General features: G+C 25.8%; 1 protein-coding gene across 3 annotated transcripts in view; it reads right to left on the bottom strand.

Annotated features, from left to right (window-relative positions):
* Positions 1-25,374, bottom strand: part of LOC145832682 (uncharacterized) — a 61,959-nt gene that overhangs the window by 19,476 nt on the left and 17,109 nt on the right. For 2 of the 3 annotated variants that reach the window (XM_082939986.1, XM_082939984.1), the window contains exons 9-16: positions 23,743-23,922; positions 18,609-18,782; positions 18,181-18,351; positions 12,184-12,378; positions 10,908-11,087; positions 9,176-9,361; positions 8,691-8,870; positions 7,389-7,580 (exon numbers count right to left, since the gene is read on the bottom strand). In XM_082939986.1, coding sequence (XP_082796112.1) covers positions 7,389-7,580; positions 8,691-8,870; positions 9,176-9,361; positions 10,908-11,087; positions 12,184-12,378; positions 18,181-18,351; positions 18,609-18,782; positions 23,743-23,922 — 1,458 coding nt within the window. The remainder of the gene's footprint in view (positions 1-7,388; positions 7,581-8,690; positions 8,871-9,175; positions 9,362-10,907; positions 11,088-12,183; positions 12,379-18,180; positions 18,352-18,608; positions 18,783-23,742; positions 23,923-25,374) is intronic. The other variant, XM_082939985.1, reaches the window with a different exon arrangement.

A 25,374-nucleotide genomic window follows, 5' to 3' on the forward strand; every position in this document is an offset into this window, starting at 1 on the left:
TGTTATGCATTTTACTTATACTTTTAGCGCTATTATCACTTACTTGTTCTAAGTTTTCTTTTATCATTTTAGAAATACTTCTAGTTATACGTTGATTATTATAATCTACACTATTGTTAGTACTATTGATATGGATATTTTCATTATCATTAATATTAAAGTTATCATTATAGCTTATATCTTTAATGTTTAAAGTTTTAATATGTTTTACATTATTGTTACTATAATTAAAATTTTTACTATTAGGATTATCATTATTATTACTGTTATTAAAATTATTATTATTATTATTATTACTGTTATTATTAATTTGATTAGTATAATTAGAAATATTGTTCATATCTACGTTATTACTAACTTTATTACTAGAGTTATTATTTGTGTTAGCTTTGATATGTCTATTTTTAAAATTTGAAATTACTGTTTTGTTGTGCGATTGTATTAAAGTTTTAACATTACTCATACAACTATAAGAAATTTTAACTGTCTTTCTATTAAAAATTTTGTTATAAAAGTGGCTATCGGGGAAGTGTTTATCGACTAGCTTTAAAAATTCTTTACCTAAGTTTATATTAACTGAAGAGCAATATGGAGGATTATACCACATTATATGTCGGTTACGCAGTTTTTTGCGTTTTTTATCTACATCTAATTTTTTATACTTTAATTTACATTTAAAACCTCGATTTTTAAATTCATTTTCGTACGGTGCTTTTATTTCGTTAAATATCTTTTCATTCGAAGAGAGGGTGCTTAGACGTTTTTGTGTCATTACCGGGAGGCATTTTTTTACATGATAAGGGTGGTCAGAATTAATATTGATAAAGTTTAATAAAGAATTCGGTTTACGGTACGGACGGTAAGTATTATTAGATAAATTTAAAGTAACATCTAAAAAATTCGTTATTTGCGCTCCTATTTCTAAAGTTATTTTAAAACCGATATCAGACATTAATCTAAACGTTGACTTTTTAATTTTTTCGTAAACAAGAGGTTTTGAAAGATCAATAACACCGAGTCCATCATCTCTATACAACCCACAATTATCAAAAATACTTTTGAGTTTATCTAGGATGTATAAGCCTACAAGATCGCATACCTCCGCTCCATGAAAACTACCCATTGGTATATCAAAAAAACTATCGGTATCATTTTTCTTCCATACATCATCACCCGAAAAAAGCAAAGAGTCGCACGAATGGAATATAATGTCTGTATCTGATTTATTAAAATCAGAAAATTGGGATGCATAATCTAGTGCGTTAATTAAGTGCGCTTTTGTAATAGACGGATAAAATTCGACGATATCAAAGCTAATAAAACGCTTACTACTTTTATTGTTAATATTATTAAACCATTGTAGTAGTTCACCAGTGTTTTTCCATTGGATTAGACTAGTGGCTGTTCTTACGTCTTTAATTATACTAGTTAAAATTTGTTTAGATATTTTACCAATATGCGTTTTACTTTTACTTATTAGTCTGCAGTTGACTGTTGCAGGAAAATTATCTTTATGATCTTTTACTGTTATATATGCTTGCGATCTTTCTAACTTAGGTATACGTTCACCAGTAATATTGTTTTCATTTAAAAGTTCTTGTGCACGGGAGTCTATCGTATCAGCCGGATTATTGGTACATTTTTTATAGTTTTTTGTGATATTATCTAAAAGTAACTTATCATAATTTTTTGGACTGATTTTATACAAATTATTAGTTTTGTCTGCAAAAATAACAAGTTTATTAGACTTTTTTATAGAATTAATCTTTTTACGTAAATTATATTGAAAGTTATTAGTTTTACCGGGTTTAAATTCAATTTTATTAATTAAATCAATTAATTCAGATTCAAAAGGTATTAATTTTACACAGATTGGTGCCGACTTTTTAGTCGGGAAAGGCAAAGATTTACTTATTGTACTTAATTTACTTGTGTTCAAATGAGCATCAGAATTCTCGGTAGAATTGCTACCGATAATTCTGATGCTCATTTGAACACAAGTAAATTAAGTACAATAAGTAAATGTTTGCCTTTCCCGACTAAAAAGTTCCCGACAGAATTATCGGTAGAATTGCTACCGATAATTCTGATGCTCATTTGAACACAAGTAAATTAAGTACAATAAGTAAATCTTTGCCTTTCCCGACTAAAAATTCGGCACCAATCTGTGTAAAATTAATACCTTTTGAATCTGAATTAATTGATTTAATTAATAAAATTGAATTTAAACCCGGTAAAACTAATAACTTTCAATATAATTTACGTAAAAAGATTAATTCTATAAAAAAGTCTAATAAACTTGTTATTTTTGCAGACAAAACTAATAATTTGTATAAAATCAGTCCAAAAAATTATGATAAGTTACTTTTAGATAATATCACAAAAAACTATAAAAAATGTACCAATAATCCGGCTGATACGATAGACTCCCGTGCACAAGAACTTTTAAATGAAAATAATATTACTGGTAAACGTACACCTAAGTTAGAAAGATCGCAAGCATATATAACAGTAAAAGATCATAAAGATAATTTTCCTGCAACAGTCAAGTGCAGACTAATAAGTAAAAGTAAAACGCATATTGGTAAAATATCTAAATAAATTTTAACTAGTATAATTAAAGACGTAAGAACAGCCACTAGTCTAATCCAATGGAAAAACACTGGTGAACTATTACAATGGTTTAATAATATTAACAATAAAAGTAGTAAGCGTTTTATTAGCTTTGATATCGTCGAATTTTATCCGTCTATTACAAAAGCGCACTTAATTAACGCACTAGATTATGCATCCCAATTTTCTGATTTTAATAAATCAGATACAGACATTATATTCCATTCGTGCGACTCTTTGCTTTTTTCGGGTGATGATGTATGGAAGAAAAATGATACCGATAGTTTTTTTGATATACCAATGGGTAGTTTTCATGGAGCGGAGGTATGCGATCTTGTAGGCTTATACATCCTAGATAAACTCAAAAGTATTTTTGATAATTGTGGGTTGTATAGAGATGATGGACTCGGTGTTATTGATCTTTCAAAACCTCTTGTTTACGAAAAAATTAAAAAGTCAACGTTTAGATTAATGTCTGATATCGGTTTTAAAATAACTTTAGAAATAGGAGCGCAAATAACGAATTTTTTAGATGTTACTTTAAATTTATCTAATAATACTTACCGTCCGTACCGTAAACCGAATTCTTTATTAAACTTTATCAATATTAATTCTGACCACCCTTATCATGTAAAAAAATGCCTCCCGGTAATGACACAAAAACGTCTAAGCACCCTCTCTTCGAATGAAAAGATATTTAACGAAATAAAAGCACCGTACGAAAATGAATTAAAAAATCGAGGTTTTAAATGTAAATTAAAGTATAAAAAATTAGATGTAGATAAAAAACGCAAAAAACTGCGTAACCGACATATAATGTGGTATAATCCTCCATATTGCTCTTCAGTTAATATAAACTTAGGTAAAGAATTTTTAAAGCTAGTCGATAAACACTTCCCCGATAGCCACTTTTATAACAAAATTTTTAATAGAAAGACAGTTAAAATTTCTTATAGTTGTATGAGTAATGTTAAAACTTTAATACAATCGCACAACAAAACAGTAATTTCAAATTTTAAAAATAGACATATCAAAGCTAACACAAATAATAACTCTAGTAATAAAGTTAGTAATAACGTAGATATGAACAATATTTCTAATTATACTAATCAAATTAATAATAACAGTAATAATAATAATAATAATAATTTTAATAACAGTAATAATAATGATAATCCTAATAGTAAAAATTTTAATTATAGTAACAATAATGTAAAACATATTAAAACTTTAAACATTAAAGATATAAGCTATAATGATAACTTTAATATTAATGATAATGAAAATATCCATATCAATAGTACTAACAATAGTGTAGATTATAATAATCAACGTATAACTAGAAGTATTTCTAAAATGATAAAAGAAAACTTAGAACAAGTAAGTGATAATAGCGCTAAAAGTATAAGTAAAATGCATAACAATAAAACTATAAACAAATATTCAAAACCAACTAACCCTAATAGTAATAAGTTAAAAAATATGCCTAAAACATGTAATTGCCGTAAACTAAACAAAGATAACTGCCCATTAAAAGGTAATTGTTTAATTAAAAATGTAATTTATAAAGTTAAAGTTGAAAGTAGGGGCCCAGATAAAATTTATATCGGAAGTACAGCAGGTAGTTTCAAGGATAGATATGCTAATCATAAACATACTTTTAAAAATATAAATAAAAAACAAAGCACGCGTTTATCGGATTATGTCTGGAGCTTTTTTCACAGGTACGGTAAAAGGCCAAACATGGAGTGGAGTATTGTTTCAAAAACCAAACATGCATCCAACGGAGTAAGTAGAATTTGCCCAACTTGCAATACAGAAAGAGCAGTAATTGCAGCAGAAGATAAAGACCTACTTCTGAATAAGCGGCAAGATTTATCGAATATCTGTCCCCATAACCGACGATTCTACTTTAAATAACTCTGTCTATTTATGTACTAATTTATTTCACAAAACTCGCATATACTTGCAAGTTTAATACTTCATGTTTTTAAGCTGTATAAATTATTGAACAATTTGTTAAAATTATTATGACGTAACATTTCTGCACAACTCAATTTAATTTTCATTTTTAAAACTGGCCTATTCTTAGAGCTTTTTGAGGTTAGTGCCTACTTTTATTAAATTTGTTTTTTTTGTAGACAATTTTATAATTTTATGCTTTTATCCCAAACTTTGTTTTTAAACCATAAAGTCCATTTATAGTTACTACCTAGATAAATACTATACATAATTATACATGCTTTTTTCTGCTTTTTTTCTAATGTGTGTTAACATTTTATAGACTCCGTAGATCTGTTCTTAAATTTATTTGAGAGCAGTGAAACGCCGTTAGTTGAAATAAAGTTTTAGCACAAGAACATCTGTGATAATTTAATATATATATATATATAAACTAACAACTTTTTATTTTAAAGTTAATACCATTTATTTTGAATTATCTAAATGGGAATACTTAAATAACAAACTTAAGTATAAGATGTGAAACTTGTTATTTTATATAAACAATTCATCTGACAATAAGTCTATACTATTGCTTATAAAAAAACTGCAGCTACATTTTATCAATGGTCCTTTGCTATACTGATAAACTAAATTACTGTTTGTAGCTAAACTAGTAGTTCTTTTATATTTAAACTTGCGTAGTCTCTTTTTTGTGTCGTATTAAAAAAGGGAGTTTTTTATTTATTTTTTCGTGAATGCTTGATTTCATAGTATTATTTTGTAAACCTTAGCTATGAGTTATTTCTAGTGGTCAATATGTTCTTTTATAGTATTTTATACAATCAACGTCTTAGTTTAACTTTAGTACTTTGTTTAAACCAAAAAGATCATATCTAAGCATATCAAACATAAATTTATTTTTTACATAGGTATAAAACCTAGTTTTAATATTTATAACATTGCAGCATATTGTTACTGCAATATAGTTGCCAAGTGTTAATTAAAATTATTGCTAGATATTAAACCAAGAGTTATTATCTCTAAATATCTCTAAGTTGATATCTCTAAAGAAAAACGATACTTACTCAGGAAGTTTAAATATACAATTCCAAAACTAAATTTTTTAAGTTACCAATCAATACTTTTATAAGCTAAGTATTTATACCTCTTATCTAAATCTGAAAATCAAACTAACCTTTGCATTATCTAAGAAAACTTGAAATAAAAAAAGTCGTTAATTTTTAAGAAATTGTTTACTGTATATTTTCTAAAGCGAAAATTGAAGTTCTCAACTTTGACTAGATATACTTAAGAAAAATATCATATTTTCGAAATAATCTTTTCATCAATTAAAAAAACTAGAATTGTTTTTTTATTAATAAACTTTAACTTTATTTACTTTCATACATAGCAATAAACTCTGAAATTTTAAGCATATACAAACTATATAACCTATAGTATATAAAACTTAACCTTAATCTAATTGAAAGCTAAAAAATAATTAACTACAAATAATTTCAAAAAATATATTAGATAACAAATAACATTAAAACTAAACAAAACAAAAAGTAGATAAAAAGGTTTGTAAAATTAAGTTTTTGTTTTTCAATCAGAATTATTTCTAAACATCAAGTATAAAGCAAACTTGCGTTTGAAATACTTTGGTTTAAATCTATTTTTATGAAGACTTATAAAATGATTTCACAAAATAAAAAACTTAGAAAAAATAAAATGAATTAATATCATTATTAACAAATAAAACAGTAATAACTTATTTCAACAACAAATAACTATTTTATACTAGTTAAAAGAAAAATTTTCACAAACTTTAATCTTTGATAAGCTATCTTGTTTTATACTAAGAATGGAAAAAACAACTGTGACATGTGTTCGAACCAACAAAAAAATATAATTACATGATTACAAAATCATAAACGTTCGATTGGAAAGAATTGAAAAAAGGTTTAAGCGTTAAAAGTGGATTAGAAACTAACTAAAAAAACTTTTGAATTTATTTGTTGTGCATAGTTTAATAACCTCTATATGAAATCAAACTATTATTCCCAAACTAACGAAGTGATATATTGCCCACTTTAGGAAATCCTTTCTAAACAAATCTTATCTTAATTCTCTTTGTGAAATTCATTCAAACGTTTTGTAAATTTTTTCAACAAATATTTTTTGTTTCTATTTAAACAAACTATCTCTTCCGCTACTTTCGAATTTTCAACTAGCTAAGCTGTTCACTGCAACAAAACTTTATTAAAATAATTATTTACAATCAAAATAAAAAGTAATAATTTACATTTTTGAACATAATTTTGCTAAAGAGTATAAGATTATTTTCATTTATAAATAAAACATAACATTTAAAAAATGACTCAAGCTCAAAATTTTGCAAACTTAAACTTTTATAAAAAAATTATGTAAGTCAACTTTAAGTACTTGAAATAAAAATTTTCTGTTTAACTGAATTAGAAATAGAATAAATTAAAAGTATATTTTCAGTTTTGTGAAAACTCAATATGTTAACAGTAAATTTTAAGTTTAATGAATATTAGAAACCAACACAAAAATCTCAGAACTACTTTGATACACATTATAATAATATAAAAAACATAAATCTACAAGTAAAAATTACTTATGAATAATACCATATATTTATTTAAAGAAACTCATAACCCAATCCTTCACAGTAAGGATAGTCATTACGGCTTTAATACTGGCAAATACTTTAAAACTGGTTGCTTTAAAAAACAGCCGCCCACAGTAAAGAAAATTAACAAAATCCCTACAAAACCAGTTTGATAATAAAATTTATCAACACCAACCTTCGCAGTAAGGGTAATCGTTGTGGCTCCATTCCCCGTCCTCCGTGCAAGTAACTGAATCGGTGTGACCGGAAACGGTGTGCATTTTGAAGCCTAGTGCACACGTGAATGTACACGTCGAGTTGAAGTGTGAACGATCTGTGCATTTTATCGAACCGTGCCTGATTTGCAATACTTCGTTACATTGCACTCCTGTTTGGTTTTAACATGTTAAAACTTTGTAAAAACTCCGTATATGAGTTTTTGGTTTACAGATTATGTATTTGATCTCTTTTTTGCTGTGCGTTTAAATTTAACAAATTTAAATATTGTTTAAATTTTAAATTAAAGGAATAGATGATTTATAAATTATGATTTCATTATGTAATAATTGTTTATTAATTCAATTATTTTTGTTTAACTAACTAAAACTCAAAATTAAGTTAACCTGATTAAAGAAAAAACAATTTAATTATATAAAAATTTACTTAATAAAATTGACTGAAAAAGAACTTTATATGATGTTTTATTAAAGAAAAATTTAATAAATTTGTTCAATTTTTTTTAATATGAGTAAGAATAAACACAGTATATTTAAAATTTTAATTATTTTCGTGAAAAAATTACTCATCTTGACAGAACTTTTGCACGAAAATGTTTTCAAAGTTTTTTATGTTTACAAAATTTTTTGCAAGTTCACTTAAGTTGCTAATCCCATAATAAAAGTTCAACAAAATTCTGCAATGCGGCATCTCATTGTTACGTCATAATCGTGACTTTATGACGTCATAATACATAACGAGCGTCTTACGAGCGGCACAAATTGGTATTTTCAATTTGTCAGTAAATAAAGATTTAAAATTTACATGAGTCATAAAATATTAAACATAAAATTAAGGTATAAAAATGTTTATTTTCATGTGTCAGTTCAAAAGTTCATCTTAAAATTTGCGGAAAATATAAAACTTAAAACTAATTCTACGATAATTTCGATTATCTAGTTGAACATATTATTTTTACGGTAATTTGTAGAACTTGAAGAAAAAGAGAAAGAAAAATATAAACTTTAAAATTTTACGAGTATAATTTCTACTGAATTAACTAAAACATGACTGTAAGCAAGGTTTACTTTAATTAGCAATTAATGTAAATTGCATACTAATTCAATTTATTAAAAAAATTTGACAAAATAACTATATATCATAAATAAAAATTTGAATAACTCAGACATAAACAAATTTCAATAAGATATGAAAAAAACTGAGCAATATTAATCCTTCTACAAAAATTTTTTAATTAACTAAATAAATCAAACAAACAAACTTTCACATGTTGGTGGTGGATGGTCCCATTCAGTGGTGTTCAAACACTTGATGTCGCTAACACCCTGCAACTTGTACCCAACATCGCATGCAAACGTGCACTGTGAATTGTACAAGTTCGCATCGCTGCATTCTACACTTCCGTGCTCGATTGGTTGTATTGTGTCGCAGTTCACAGCTGCTTAAAAATAAAAATATTTTATAGGACATATCTATATGTTTGACGTTATTGATATCTAAAAGTAGTAAAAACATTTAATACTGCTTTTGTGTAAAGTTTTGTTTATGAAGTGATGATAACTTTAAAAAATTATAATAAAGCTACGATAAATTGTTAACTAAACGAGAACTTTTAAAAGCGGAATTCGTATAACAGAATATCTTTCATCAAAACTAACACTTACATCTAAGTTAAAAGCCTAGATATTATACGCATTTTAAACTGTTAGATTTCTAAACGACTTGTATTTATTTCTAATAACAAACGTTTGCATTTGGGTGTTTTCCCATTGGTGTCCCACCTCCCACTACTCATGCAAGTGGCGACATTCTTCCCGCCGTACAGCTCGTATCCCTCATTGCAACTGTAAGTACATGTCAGTATTCCGCCTATTTTCCTGCAATCCAACCCACCGTCGGGTGGCGCTGTCAACTGCGGTTCGCATTTCACTTCTGCGGGAATTAACTAGTTTATTAATGGAATATTTAAAACAAAGATTATTTATATGCAGTTTAAAAGTATGAATATAAGTTGTGTATAAGACGGTTTATTGAAATGAATAATTTTCAATTTGAGCTTAATATTATATAATGTTTGCTTTTTACTTTGGTGTGTTTGATGAAACTTAGTTACATGAATTGAAACTTACTATGCTAGGTGATTAATTTGTAGAGCTTGTTTTAATGTATGTTTGAATTAATGCTTTAAAAAAATAACTACAAGTTTTTAAAAAAAACTTAAGTTATTACTTTTTTTAATGAAAAAACATGGTTTGTATGTTTGTTTACACTGCTTTCAAATTATGAGGATCATTTTTATTAAACAAGAATTAGTTGTCTATTTAGATGTTGCTTTAAACAGTGTTTGTTTCAAAATTTATATAAAAACTTCACCAAAGCTTCTCTTTTGTTACTAAAGGTAAAAAGTGTTCAGTTGCAAATCTTGCCAATATTATATTTGTTCAAGGAGAAATTGCAATTGTTTTTTACTTGTTTAGTTAGTTAACAAACCAATTGATTATTATAACTGTTTATACTGAACTTACATACAGGTCAAAATAGAAATTCAAATATTTTATAATTTTAAATATTGTAATATATGTTTATGTTAGCTTACAATACACTTATGTACTGAAAATTTAACTAACTATTTACCTAGTTTATTACTCGAACAATTGACAAAATCTAATTTGTTTATTAATTTATTATTGTAAAAATAAACATTCAAACGTTAGAATAATGCTTTATGAAACAAATTTTCTTTAACCTGTAACTTTTAACCGAATTAAAATAGAAATAAAACAAATCAATCAAGTGCTATCACATTTGACTTGAGTAGGGAGAAATGAAATGATTAATTAATTATTTCGGGAAAAACCAGTTAGTATTGTGGTGTAAGCAGGTGATTAGATTGAAATTAAACTGTTGGTTGATTTTATCTGATTTAACTTGTGTTTATGTTTAAATTTATAGGAAATGAGTCTATTAATTAATTTTAAGATTTTTTTTATGCTTAGTTATTACTTGAGTTTAGATAAAGTATTCAATTCATTTTATTCTTTGTGAATGATTTTAAATTTAAAAAAAAGGATTTAACTACAATTTAAACTATTAATAATGCTTAAAAAAATGCTTGTTTAAGTATTAAACCTGAAAAAAAAGGTTATATTTCTACATGTTTTTATGTACTTAACTTAAAAAGTACAAAATAAACAGTCGACTATCAAATTAAAAACTATACTACACAAACAAGTAAACCAGTAAATACATTGAAAAAAATCTGTTAAATAATTCTTTAGAAACTTTAAAAAAATATTATCAAAATTAACTACAACAAATAGAATGGCTCATATGTTGCAAAACTATAATAATAGCATAATATTTAATTTTATTAAAATAAAAAAACCTGCGCAGAAATGATGGTAATTTGCAAAAAATAAAAATAAAAAAACAAAAATAATGTTAATAAAATAAAATTAATATTAAAACAAAAACAAACCAGCGCAAAAAGGTTCATAGGTGGTGTTCCACTGTTCATTCTTGCACCTGACACCCTCAACACCGCCCAGCAAATTGTAACCGGGGTTGCAGCTGAACCTGCAAACTGAATGCTGCTTGTTTCCGTCACTGCAAGCCACCTGACCGTTCAGAGGCGCTCGTTTCTTGCTACATACCATCGCTGTAATAATTATATATTTTTTTAGGTAGTTTAATACAAACAAGACTCAGACCGTTTTAATCTTTTGCGACTGTGAAATGTAAATGCTTAAGGTATTATTAACATTAAATTGGTTGTTAAAAATAGTATACTATATAGTGTTTATTTTAACTTTTAAAAAATGCTAAAACACTACTTCACAATGTAAAAATAAATAAATCATGAGTGAATCAATAAATTTAGATGATATTTGTACTTAAAGGTTAAGCGTATCTTACAAAACAAACCTTGTAGATACTGTATTAATTTTCTTGTTCACTAAAATAAACAAATCAATAGTTTGAATACACTAAAAACAAAATTGACCTTTAAATGTTTTAAATAGTTTTTTTCTAAAAACACATAACCAAAATATAGAAACCTTATAATTTCGAATTAAAATTAAATTTTAATCAATAAAATATACCGAACAAATATACTACAGAACTGTTTTTAAGCATTAAATATTATTGCTTTTGACATCTTTAAACAGTTTAATCAAAAACGTTTTAACTTAAAATCTATTTTTAAAACATCAAAACACGATTTTTAAATTATTTAATAAGTACATAACTATTTTTCTTACTGATAAGTAAATAATACAAACAGTTAATTGTGAAATTCGTATTGTGCTTAGAAAAAAAAATTGTTCTAGTGAAGAACTTAGAACTAAAAATTACAAAAAACAAACAGATAAACTGATGCAGAAACTAGTAATTAACATTGAAAATAAAAGCAAAAAGTAAATAAATGTAAATTTTTAAAGAAAAATTAAACGCTCAATTGTTCTTTGAAAAACTGTATAGATTAGTTATAATTTAACGTTTCAAATACTAAAAAATAAATCGTATATCGATTATTAAAACATGATTACAAATAGCGTATGAATATTTGTATTGCTTACTTACATAATTTATCATATCAACATACAACAAACTTACATTGACGCGAGTAATTATCTTACTATAAGACAAACAAAATTATTACTTTTTTGGTATCAAAAACATCTTAAACTAATGTAATATATTCATATTTTAGTTTTTAAAACAAATATTATAGAAACAACAACAAAACTAACGTTGGCACTCATACTGATCGAGGGTCCAGTCGCCGTTAACGTCGCACTTGACGCCGGTGTTCAACCTGCTTCCGCCCACAATACGGTAGTAACCCTCGTCACAGTAAAGCGTGCAGTCCGAACTGAACTTGTTGTAGTTGGTGCATTTGAACGCGCCGTTCTCTATTGAACCGAGCATCGGCAGACACAGGTTCTCTGTTGTATTGTTTATTTATTTAATTTTTTAAATGGAAAATAAATAGTTGAGGCGTAAATTCTCTGTTACTTACAAGATTTGGTTGTTACAGTTGGAAATAAAAAGTTTTTCTAATTTTACAGGAAAATAAAAACATGAGTTTTGTATTTACTTTTTGTAAATTTTTGTACTTCTTCTGTTTTTACAAAGTACTGCTGTGCTTTCTATGGCACAGTTCTTAATAAAAAAAATTAACCACAGATGTTCTTGTGCACTTGTGGTATATATTCCGATAAGCTTAGCTTATCGGGATCTCCAGGATTTAACGCCTTTTAACGTTACATCTTAAAAAAAAATTAACTGTTTTTTTGAAATTTGTAACAAATTTTTTGTAATTTTTAAATTAATAATTACCATGAAAAGTTTTATTAAATTAGAAAGTTTGTATAACTAAATTAGTTTATTTTAGCCTATTTTTAACGTAAAACTATGCTTTAAAATATTGTAAAGTTTTATTTACTATAAAAACAAAACAATTAAATTTTATTAAAAATTTAAAACCAAAGTACGTTTTTATATAAGGTCAAAAGAATAAAAATAATAAATTTGTAAAATTATTCACACAAAATTTCACGTCAATAATATTTTTTTAATACAGACAGTTATAAAAAATTCATAGCTTCACAAAGTATTTATTGCATAAATCTTTAAAAATTAAAGACAGGAGAAAAAAAATTAAAATGTACGTAGAGAATAAAAATAATTGACTTAAAAACTAACAAGATTTAATTTATGGTTTTTTTTAATGTAAAAATTAAAATACACATTAATAAAAACTTAATAAACACAACTAACTTTAAGCAATGACAAGCTCTTTAAATACATTATTAAAGCTTTAAACAGTTTTACAATAGATTTAATAAAATATTGCAATTTCTCACTCTACCATAAAACAATTAAAAATCAAAGTTACCAAAAATATTGCAACATTATGATTTGTTGGTAAAAAAAATTAAAGTAATTCATATAAACTCCAATAAGACAAACAAGTAGAATAAATTAATGCATACCATAATTATTCTTAGCTAAAATAAACAATAAATTGCTTAAAAAATAACAAACCACTGTTAGGTATAGTGTGTTTATCTGTGGAAAATATTAAAAAGTTTGTTGATTATTGACGTTTTTTAATAGCATTATAAAAAAAGTAGTATTAAATAAACTTATTTTTAATGATGTATAATTTAACAATAAAACTTCGTCTGAGACCAATTAATCAACGTTGTTGTTAGTATATTTTTTATAGCATAGTTGCCATTATGTACAATTAGAGCTAGTAGTGCTAAAAAATATCTATAACAATTTAGTAAATAACAGTACTTTTACAAATAAAGCATACTTAAAAAAGTCAGTATTTATTTTCTTAGATCACTTTTACGTTTGTTGAAACTAACATAACTTATATTTATTACGCTTTCTTAATACTTCTCAATTGATATTGTACTTTACTATTGATAGGTAATATTTAAACAGGGTTATTGAATTTGGTATTGTAGAACACATTTACATTACATAACAGTTTTTGCTAAATCAGACTTTATATATTTAAACCTATTAAAACTATTTAGTGAGTGACTAACTTTTGCAGGGCTTACACCTTGCTCTAAACCAAGAGGAAATGAAATCAATAACCACCGCTAATAACTTATTTGTAGATAAATTTGTATGTGTCTAAAAAAATAAAAACTATTGTAATAATCACTTTACGTCACTAACTGATTGTCATGCACGCGAGTTAAAATAATTGAAAAAAATACGCAAAAGTGCTTAAATGTTATTTGTAATGTGATTTAAAGGTAATTCAAAAAAAAATTCAATGACCTTTTTTTTTTTGCTTTATAGTTTACAAGTTTTTTTATTTCAATGAATATGTGGTGAGCTATATAAAACAGTACTAAACAAAAGACAAATTATTTTGCTAAAAATAACAGTTTCCAAGAATAAATAATTTTTTTAATATTAAAAACAAATATTTAAGTCATACATTGCCAATTTGTATAATTTACACTATGTTTTATTTCAGAAATTACAAATAAAAAATATTCAACAACTAAAATCATTAGCTTATAAAATGATACTAAAATTGAAAAGTCAAACTTTAAGTAAATAATTTTTAAGTTTATAGTATAATCTTACATTTCGATTACAACAGTATACAAGTATTATTTTAAAAATAAAAATAATCATTAATAAACTTTGTAGCATTGGTTTAATTTATTATTTGTTACATATTTTTCATATATGAAAACCAAGGCATTGCATAGAAAGACAGAATTTCTTAATATTTAAAAAATAAAAAATAACATTAACTACATGCTACTTATAGGTACAGGTGATGCTGAAAAAAGTATTCAATAAAAAAAAATTTGAAATTATAAAAAGTACTGAAATGTTTTCAAATATACAAGAGTTCAACTTTTTTTCAATGCAGTGATTTTCACTTTTTTCAGACTTTCAATTTGTTTATAAATTAAGAATATAAATATTTTACTAACTTTTACAGGGTTTGCACCATGCTACAAATTATAATTGAATAAAAGAGAGAAGTCTTCTATGCAGATTTTAATAATTTGCTTAATTATATCAAGAAGAAAAAACTACAGACTCTTGTAATAATCTCGTTACGTCACTAACTAATTGTCGTGCACTCAAGTAAAATTGCTTGACATAATACTCCCAACAGTGCTTCAGTGTTATTTGAAACGATTATAAAACTAATCTGGCTGGAACTTATTGTTTTCTATATGTTTATTTTTTGTCCTTCAATTCAAATACTTTTTAACGTAAATGTTGTTAGTCTTATAAAGTAGAACTGGTAGAAAAGTTTAAACTGTACTTCGTAAATAAATAAAAACTTTGAACTTTCAATAACCATTAATATGTGAATGAAGAAATAATAATATGATTAAAAAAACTCACAGACTAATTAAAACCACATGTTACGCCACTAAATGCTTAACTTTATAGTGTAAAAGTGTTTAGTAAAAAAAAATGTTTGGAAATTCTTAAAATTGCTGAAAAAAAAAGTCAACTTTAAACATGTTTTAATTGGCAAACAGCGTTTCATTTAAAGAACTAGTTTTATTGTGTTTGCGATTTATAATTATTCGTTCACCTTGTTTTAAAACACTAAAAAAAAAATCAAATATTAAAATTTATGCAAATTGAATATTACGACGAGTGTAGAACTTGAAAAAAAAAATTTAGCGGAATAAATATCATTGAAAATGTAATGAAATTGGTACATGTTTTTTTTTTTGCTTAGACATTATGGAAGTTGACATTTATAAAAATTTTATAAAAGAATGGTAGAATAGGATTATTTTTATGAAGGGTCTACACACTGCTTTAAAATATACTACAAAATAAACTACGATATTATGTTAATACACCAAATTTCGCTAAGATAATTTATAAACAAAACAAAGGTAAAAACACATACTACAAACCACATTACGTCATTAACTACTTTTCATGCTTTCGCAGAGAAATAAATCAATAAAAAGAAAACTTTCTCAGTGCTCAGTTCTATCTCATAAAGGAATACTTGACTGATTATACCTTTAACTTCACTTATTTTGTTTTTCTAGTCAGTAGTTTAGTTGTTATGTTTTAGTGAATATTATGTTAGATTCTTACAAGAGAAGTGATCAAAATGTAAATTATTTTGCTGAGATTCAATTGTATAATTTGTAAATTTTAAATTAAAATGTACATACCTAGAAAAAACTTCAGTTTAGCATAATTTATATGTTTATTTAATAAAAATTTTATTAAACAAACGTCATCAAAATATAAGGGATGGTGCTAATATAAGCAGTTAACAGTTTCAACTAAATGATTAAATACATATTTTTGTTCGATAAAGTTTTAAAGCTTTAACACAGTACATTTGAGGTCTAGACTTTAAAAAAAAAATGAGTTAAATACCGTGCTTTAATCAAAGTTTTTATCAAATTTAATTTTTGCAAAACAGAGTACAAAACTATAAAATAAAAACTTAAAATGTAGCAAGTTTTGACCTTGAAGCTCCCATTTAAACTGTATTTAAAAGTATATATTACGTTTTCTAGTGCTGTTTACGGCAGTGTACATTTTTGTTAATATAAAACGAATGAGTTAAACTTTCAGTTTAATAGTGAGTATAAGCACGGACTAAATCAAACTAGAAAGACAACTTTTATAGCAACCAATATGAGGTGTATAAAAAGGGTTACATGACAATTCAAATTCGGCAACTCAAGTTCCGACAATTCAAGTTCTTAAAAAAGTGTTTTGAAACCCACAACTTAAATATTACAGTACATTTTTGTTAAATATAGGTATGTGAGTTTAAGAATAATAAAAACATTTAACGGAAGTTAATTGCAAACTATACGATAAGCCTTATAGCTTTCATACAGTACAATCAACTTTACGAATTTGAATTATATATTCATAATTAATGCAAGGTTTTTACCTCGTCCGAAATTTCCACTACGTCAAAATGTGCTATTATTGATAAAACGTTGGCAGAGATGGAGTTCAGATACATAAACAAACTTTAAATTTTCCTGCAGATTTCTTGTAATGTCACTAGGTCGCTCAAGCGAAATCGAGTAAATTTTTAATTTTAAAACAATTTCGATATTAAGCAATTTAAAATCGCTTCGTCAAGTAAAGTAATATTTTCTATCATATTATGAATAGTAAAACATCGTTGTTCGATTTGAAGTTTAATTTATCAATACAATTAAAATTAAGATAGATTTCATTAATGTAGACTACATTTTTACTAAAGTTTGCTTTCTAGAAAATATTAGTTGATACATAAAAAAGCAGTACTTTTTAACTGAAAAAGTTTATAAAATAAATTATAGCACAATAAAGCATTTCTACTACTGTTGTAAATATGAGTCAGTGTAATTATATAGATTCCAGCTTATTTTGAGTCATTTGTAAGTGATATCTAAAAAATTATCTGAGAAAACTCAAATAAAAAGTGTCTTGTTTAATGCTGTAAACAGCTCAAGGAATGCAAAATATTACAAATAAAATGTTTGTTTTTTATTTATATTTAACATTTTCAAAACAAGTAAATGGTACCACAAGATAAAACTAAACAACCAAATTGTTATGCATATTTTATTTATTTTTTGTTTATTATTTGCAAATACTTTATAATTTTTTAGTAATTAAAAAAAAACTAAATAGGAAATTAAAATCTAATAAATAATAATTTAACTTTACACTTAACGGTCATAAATGTATTTTTTAGCAATTTTTTTAATATTAACAATTCTTCACAGACGGGATACTTATTAGATATATATTTTATTAATATGGTGAATTATATCAATAAACCGTAGAAGGATCATAGTATACATTTAGTTAATAAAACATCAAATTTTTTACCCAAAACCAACCAAAAATCACAACAGCTAATCAAACACGAATATACAAACGGCTTATAAGCTTATAAACAGGGGTCCTCCTGCCTGAAAAAGTATGACTTCTTTTTTGTTTTAACAACTAAATTGGTTTATATAGTTGGAAATTTAGAATCATTAATATACTAACAAACAACGAACAGGCAACTTATGGTACCTACTAATTCTACAATATTACACTTATTTAAACAAGATACTGTTATGCCTTTACATATTTGAAACTAAACAACTTTTTAGATAAGAAAATGTGTAAAATGTTATGCAACTTACACTCGTGTTTTAGTTTCCACATTTTACATTATAGAAAGTTTACAAAAGAATCAATCAACTAACCCTGACAAACGGGGGGTTTATCGCTCCACCCGTCCGCGGTGCACTTTATGACGTCACTGCCGTTCAGCTTGTACCCGTCGTCGCACGTGTAGTGACATTCTCCGTTGATGACGTCATCGTCGCAAACACGCGACCCGTGCAAGATGTCGCGCACCTTGCCGCACCGGTGCTCTGTGTAAAAAAAATTGTCACTTTTTAATATGGTATTTATAAGTTTATCTTTTTAAAGAAATCTTGAAAATTTAAGATCTTTAAGACCTATAAGTGTTACGTAAAAAAAATATTTATTTTTACAATGTTCAAGACCGAAATTTCATAAATCTAAACTTTAGTTATAAAATAATACTTTCAGCTAGAATGCTACTTATTTGATTTTTAGTTTAAGTTATTTTAAGGGTTTTAATAAAAAATGATTTATATTCAAATACCTTCGCAAGTGGGGGCACCGTGATCCCACCCGCTTTCCAAACACGTCATCGTTGCCATGCCGTTCAGCACGTAACCATGGCGACAGGTGAACTCGCATTCTGATTGGAAGTTGTTGTCGTCACTGCAGGTCACGTCTCCGTTGCGTGGCGACGATTGCACCATGCAAGTTATTTCTGTTGTGATTGAATAATATAACATAATAAATATTATTAATATTGTGATTAAATAATAACAATAATTAACAAACAGATATAATACAGACTATTTCATATAAACAATAATTTACATTACTATTTTATTGCCATTATACCATTTAAATTTATTCTTGTTGTGAAAAAATAAACAAACAATTAAGATAATTTTTTAACAATTATTCATACAACTATTTATTCCCATTTACGGTTATTTATGCTTAAAACTAATACTACTTTTTGTGTGACATTAAAGATAAAGGTTTTTGTTGTAAAAAATATTTAGTTGTAAGCATGTTTCTTGCGAAAAAATAGATATCTAACATGCATTGCATAATTTATTTTGACATCGACATTAAGAGATAAACAATAGCTATTTTCAACACGATAATATATTATTTTCTAAACCAGTGTTTCGACTATCCTAAAGAATTCGAAGAACTTTTGCAATCAGAAACAGATATTTGATCCATCGGTTTAGAACAAATTAATAAGTGTAAAGAAAATGATACAATTTCCTACAAATGGCTTATTGCGTCACTGAATGATTCAAACGCTAATGATTTATTACCAAAGAGATTCAAGATTTATAATTGAACTGACAAGTAGGAATTATGCTCCAAATAATTGAAAAGTTTTACTTCTTGAATTTTTTTTGTGTAATGTAAATTTTTTTCGAAGTTATGGTGATCAAACGTGGGATTCAGGTAAATTAAAGTTTTTACGAGTTTACTGTGGTATACTTGGGTAATCTATTGAAACCCATAAAACTTGTTTAAGCTGTAAACATATATATTTATTTTATTATAGAACAAAAAGTTAACCAAAACTAGTATCAATTTTCAAAATACCCAAAAAATACATTAATTGTTTAATCTAAGTAAATTTATTACGATTATTTTAATACCATGGTTTCTACCGGGCCTTATAAATTTTAAAACTCAAACAAATTAATAACTTATAAAGAGCTAAAACGTTTAAAAACATTAAAACTCACAAAAAATTTTGAATTTTGGATGATAATTAAATTTATTTTCCGATTTGTAATTACCTTTTTAGAAGAAAAAAAAATTAGAAACTTGCTTTTACAGAGCTTAAAACACTTAATTTTTTTTTTTCTATATAAACAATCAGTGTGCAATATTATCATTGTTAGCAGGGCTTCAACCGTACATAAAATAAAGCAGTTTACCAGAACAACGCATTATACAAACATAATATCATATACAAAAGCTGTTTATAAGTAATAAGTAAAAATAAAAATTCCAGCAAATTACATGTTACGTCACTAATCGTTTCAAGCGCAATCGAGTAAATTATGAAGCGGAAAACAGTTTGATTTGTGCTACTGTACTCAAAATTAACTGCGCTACAAATAAATAAAGCGTTTAGATAGTTTTCTTTTGTTTAATTCAAAATACACTTTGCTAAGGCTGAGTAATTTTTCCGTTAAACGTTTTCTTATTTTGGTAAATAACATCTCTGGGTAAAAATTTCAAACTGTTGCCAGATGTAATAAAAAAATTACTTTCATTGTTGGAATATAAATTAATCACCAAATATTCAAACATTGTTTGCTTATCAGATATGACATCTGAATTTGCATCTGAACACAAGTTTGAGGTATAAAAACAAATGACAATTTCTCCTAATTGGTGTTTTTCGCCTACAATTAAAACAAATAAGGTATTCTTATTTATACAATTCTAAGTGTAAACAGCAAGTAACATGGCAAGATTTCTGTCTAGCTCTAAATAAAAGTCATTCATTAAAAACGTTGCAAGAATTAGTTCAATCTGTACGAGAAAAGAGCACTATTTAGTTTCACAGCGAAAATAAAATTCTTCTTGGAATTGTTGTTACGTCACGAGCTACATCACAATCAACTTAAAACTTTTAATGAGTGCAGTTTCTTGTTTATTAAGTAAATTTCAATGTGTTCAAAATGGTACAAAGTGGTAAAAAATCTAAACTTTTTCTACATTAAAAATAAATAACAATGGTTGTTATTATTTTCGTAAAAAATGCTTTCATGGTTCTTAGTACACATGCTATTGAAGTTAATTGTTAATTAATATTTTTGTCGTCCATAAAATTATTAATGTAGTTAAATGTTTATTTATAACAACAATTTAAGTTTTTTTTTTAAGTCAATCGAGACTGAAAAATAACATGGTCTAAGTTTTTATAATTATTATCGATTCATAAAAAAATACTTATATTAAAAAATATTATTAGCTCACCAAACATCTAAACTTGCATCTATACACAAGTTTTAGGTTCAGAATGACAACGGTCACTATTTTAGTGGTGCTTGAGTCTTACGATATAAAAAACAAAAAAGGTAAACATCTTAGAAATAATCATGTATTGTTGTTGTTAGTACAACAATTAAAGTTATCAACTTGAGTTCAAAGAATAATTTATTTGCTGAGAGACTAATTTTATATGCAGATATGTGATAGAATTTCCAATTTCTGGAAGAAGCTCTGGAAGAAGCAACATTCCGACAAAATTAGATATTATGATGTGTCAAAGCAAATTTAAACAAAACATGTACAAACAAACTCTTGCAAACTACATGCTACGTCACTACTTACTTTAAAATTCGGCTTTGAGTTATTAAGTAGATAAAATCATATTTTTTTTCCAAAATGATCGTAAAAAAAAGGACAACTAAGTAAAACGTTTTGTTGCACTGGCTATATGTAATGATAAACTATTGAAACTTTACTACGAGAAACCCAATTAAATCAATTAAGGGTAAATAATGTTTTATCGTAAACGTTATAACTTAATGAATTAAAATCACCATTTAAAAACGTTTTAATCGTCTATTTTATAAGTTTAAAAGTGAGTATAATTGTATTTTGTATGGTAGATTTAAACTGTTCAAATAAACAGGGTTGCCCTTGCCACTGATTTGAGGCAATTCTTTTTCATTTTTTTAAATTTACTTGCTTTTAGGTCTACTTCCAGTTTAAAGTAAAGATTAAGGTAAAACCTATGTTAAAAAGCATAATAACATTAAAAAGCTACTTAAAATCTGTTTAAAAAAATGATAATGACAAAGAAATTTTATCTATATGATAGATTTTCGTGTCAAACCAAAATTTCAGGCCTTAATTTTTTCTGGAAAAGTAAAGAGTAGATCTTTGAAAGAAATGTAGAGCTTGCTTGAATATTTTTGTTTAGTTTAAAATAATCTTTCATTTAAAAATTTACAAATCCTTAAAACCACTTTTAAAACTTAACCAAAAGTACAAGTAAGGTGTTATGAATTTACAGCTAATAAAATACTTTAAAATATTTTTTAATTTAACTTAGCATTTTTGCTAATAAACATCCAATATAACATTTTTATTGTAAAACAGAAGGAAAGTAGAACGAATAAACTAAATTACTTTATATATTTTACAATCAAATTACATTTGAAATATGTTTTACAAATTGTGTCAAGCGAGTTTACTAATCCAATACATACCACAGTGCCTTTACTAATTTAATTTACAACATAATAGTAGACAGTTCACGGAAAGTTGAAATACTTGTGTTATTCGCCGTGTGGTATATATACATGTGACTTTTGAACTATTACTTAGCTGCACAAACACAATTAATCCTACGAATATATACAGTGCATATGGAGAATATTGAATTTTATACTTAATACAACCAATCTTTAAATCAATGCAAAAGTTATTATGCCATGCAAACAGTTCTTTATTCTAATTATATAGAAACTCTTTATTGATTCTTAATATAATATTTGAATATTTTAAGGTAAACTAGTTAGTTTTTAAAACAATTAATTAGAGAAAATGAAATATAAAAACTTAACAAGCATCATTTTAATGCAAAATGTTTATAATTAAACTATTAAACATGAGAATCATAGGTTATGTAAAACTGGGTTTCAAAATTTATTAAATTAATTAAAACCTAATAATCCAAGCATACAAACAAATACAAGCATATTAAGAAATCAACCTAAAGTTCTTGGCTTCAAACTAACATTGAATCATTATAAAAATATGTTAACTGATAAATCTAAAGAGTTGCATTTATTTTGAGAAAAATAGTTGGCCTTGGGAAAATGATGTACTTTTATTCAAATAAATTTACTAAATACTTTAACTGCCAGGATAAAATAATATTGCTTAAATCTAAAAAAAACATAACTACAAGAACATTTAACGAATTTTGTTCAGATGAAATTTCAATCTTTATTAAGAACCACTAATGCTTTAATAATTAGTAGAACATATAATAAACTTTGCCAAGTATGTTAAAAACTGATATATATAATTTACTAGACCACAACTAAGAAGTACCAAATCGTAAACATTTATAAAATTTAACTTAAAAAGTTATAAAATTTTAGCTTTAAACTTACAACTGCTTATACTGTGACCAGTTATAAAACTTTTAAAAAAACGTTCTGATACACTAAGTAAAGACTTTTAATACTTACATGTTTAGAGTACTTTTTTATTAAATCAGTCTACTCAAATTACTAAATAGACTAATACAAACTGTAAAATAATATTATAGAAGTTAGATTTAGTAAACATCCTTTAGAAACAAAAAACTAAAGAACAAACTTTAAAAAACTAAAACCTTGGAGACATAAAGACTATAATTTTGCTTACGCATAATAAAACATAAGTAATTTAAAATCAAATTGGAACAATTTTAAGTAGCTTATATACAAGCAACACTAATTATAGATTATGAACTCGGTAACAAATTAACTTATAAATAAATATAAATACACATAGAGCTCTTATAAAATTATTACAAATTTAACAAACTTTGATACGTAGGAGGGAAAACTAAGAACAAACTTAAAATTAAACCAGATAACTTACCTGTAACTTACAATAATGTTAACAATAATTATAATAAACACAACAACACAATTATAATAATTGTAACAAACTTTGGCAAGTGGGAGGTTTTGAACTCCACTGAGATGTGTGCAAGCACTCCACAGACGTGCTACCCTTCAGTATGTATCCTTCACTGCATTTGAAGTTGCACACGCTACCGTACAACGTCGACTCGCAATTAGTTGCTTGAAGGTTGGCGTCCAAATTGGTGAGGGGGCCACAATCATTCTCTGTTGGAATAATTTGGTAAATGAATTAGGGATGATGTATCAGTAGCTGTTTGTACAAAATTATATTAATGTAGCTGTATATAAAATCCGATATGCTTCAAACTAGCTTAATAATAACTTGAAAGATAAAAAAAGAAAACTTAAGCTCATTTTTTTAAAGACTTATTCTTTGAAGTTGATTTACAGTTTTGACTTTTTTATTTAATTAACAAAACAATTTTTCTCTCTGTAGGACTATTCAACTAGTATTAGACTCTTTTTTAAGTAGAATTAAAGAATAAGCTAAAATAACTTGGTGAATGGCAAAAATTTTAATTGTTTTAATTGATTGGTAAAAGTACTCGTTGTACCACAAACTTGTTTTGAAAAAATAGTAGGTTGTAGGTAGTGGGAAAAACAGAAGTATTATTTTAAACACAACAATTTTTTTTTTTACATTGAAAATTAAAAGGATAAACAACAAAAAAAAGATTTGGTCTGCAAAAATCTAAATAACTTTTCAATAGACTTTATAACTTAATAGTAAAAAGTTTTTCAATATTAAAAATTGCATCCATTTTTATTTAATTCTATCATATTAAACATAACTGTTATTACTGACAATTAAAAAAATAAAATATATTTATCAAGTTTAACTTAAAATAAACAAACTAAATATTTCTCCTCATGTAGGTATTGCGAGTGTAGCTTATGAAATTAAATATCAAAAGTTTAATAAACAAAGATTTAGAATAAAAAGTAGATTAAAAACTGTTTCAATTAGATATAAAAATGTTTTACATAAAAATTAACTTGTCGAAAGTCAAAAACACAAATACAAAAATGTACTTACACAAGTACGATGAATTGAGCAGTTCAATAAATTATGTCATTGATTGATACATTTTGTAAAATTACCTAATTACCTGCTTTAAGTCAGTTTTCGTTTTTTTCAACATTACTACTACAATTCCGTTATCATTTTACAGTAGTCGGTGAGTAAATTTATAAGACTACATTAAATGAAAGCGATTTAGTATACTGATACTTTTCTAAACACCTTATGTATTATCCTAACTAATATACCAAAATAAAATTTCCAAACTGCTTATTTGCAACAAAACAGTTTTGGTGGTAATTTTAAAATCAACCACGCATTTTCAAAGTTAGTATACAATATTATTCATACAAACATTTCAAAGTAATAAATATTTATGTTTTCTGCTGTTTTAAAAAACTCAATATTTGTTTTTATTGTTGCTAACTACAATTTGTGCAGTTTCAAAATAAACTGCCCTAAATCGAGTAAAAATGTATTGATATTTCTAAGAGTAGGAAACCAGATTTGAATAAAGTGGCGAATTACAACGAATAAAATTACACAGGATGCAAAAAACTAGACGCGACAAAATTGATTGATTAGTAGAATAAAAAATAACTTTTTCTATAAATGTATACAAAAAAATGAATTTT

This window comes from Thalia democratica, chromosome 3 (assembly GCF_965202585.1).
Source record: "Thalia democratica chromosome 3, ktThaDemo2.hap1.1, whole genome shotgun sequence".
NCBI lineage: Eukaryota > Metazoa > Chordata > Thaliacea > Salpida > Salpidae > Thalia > Thalia democratica.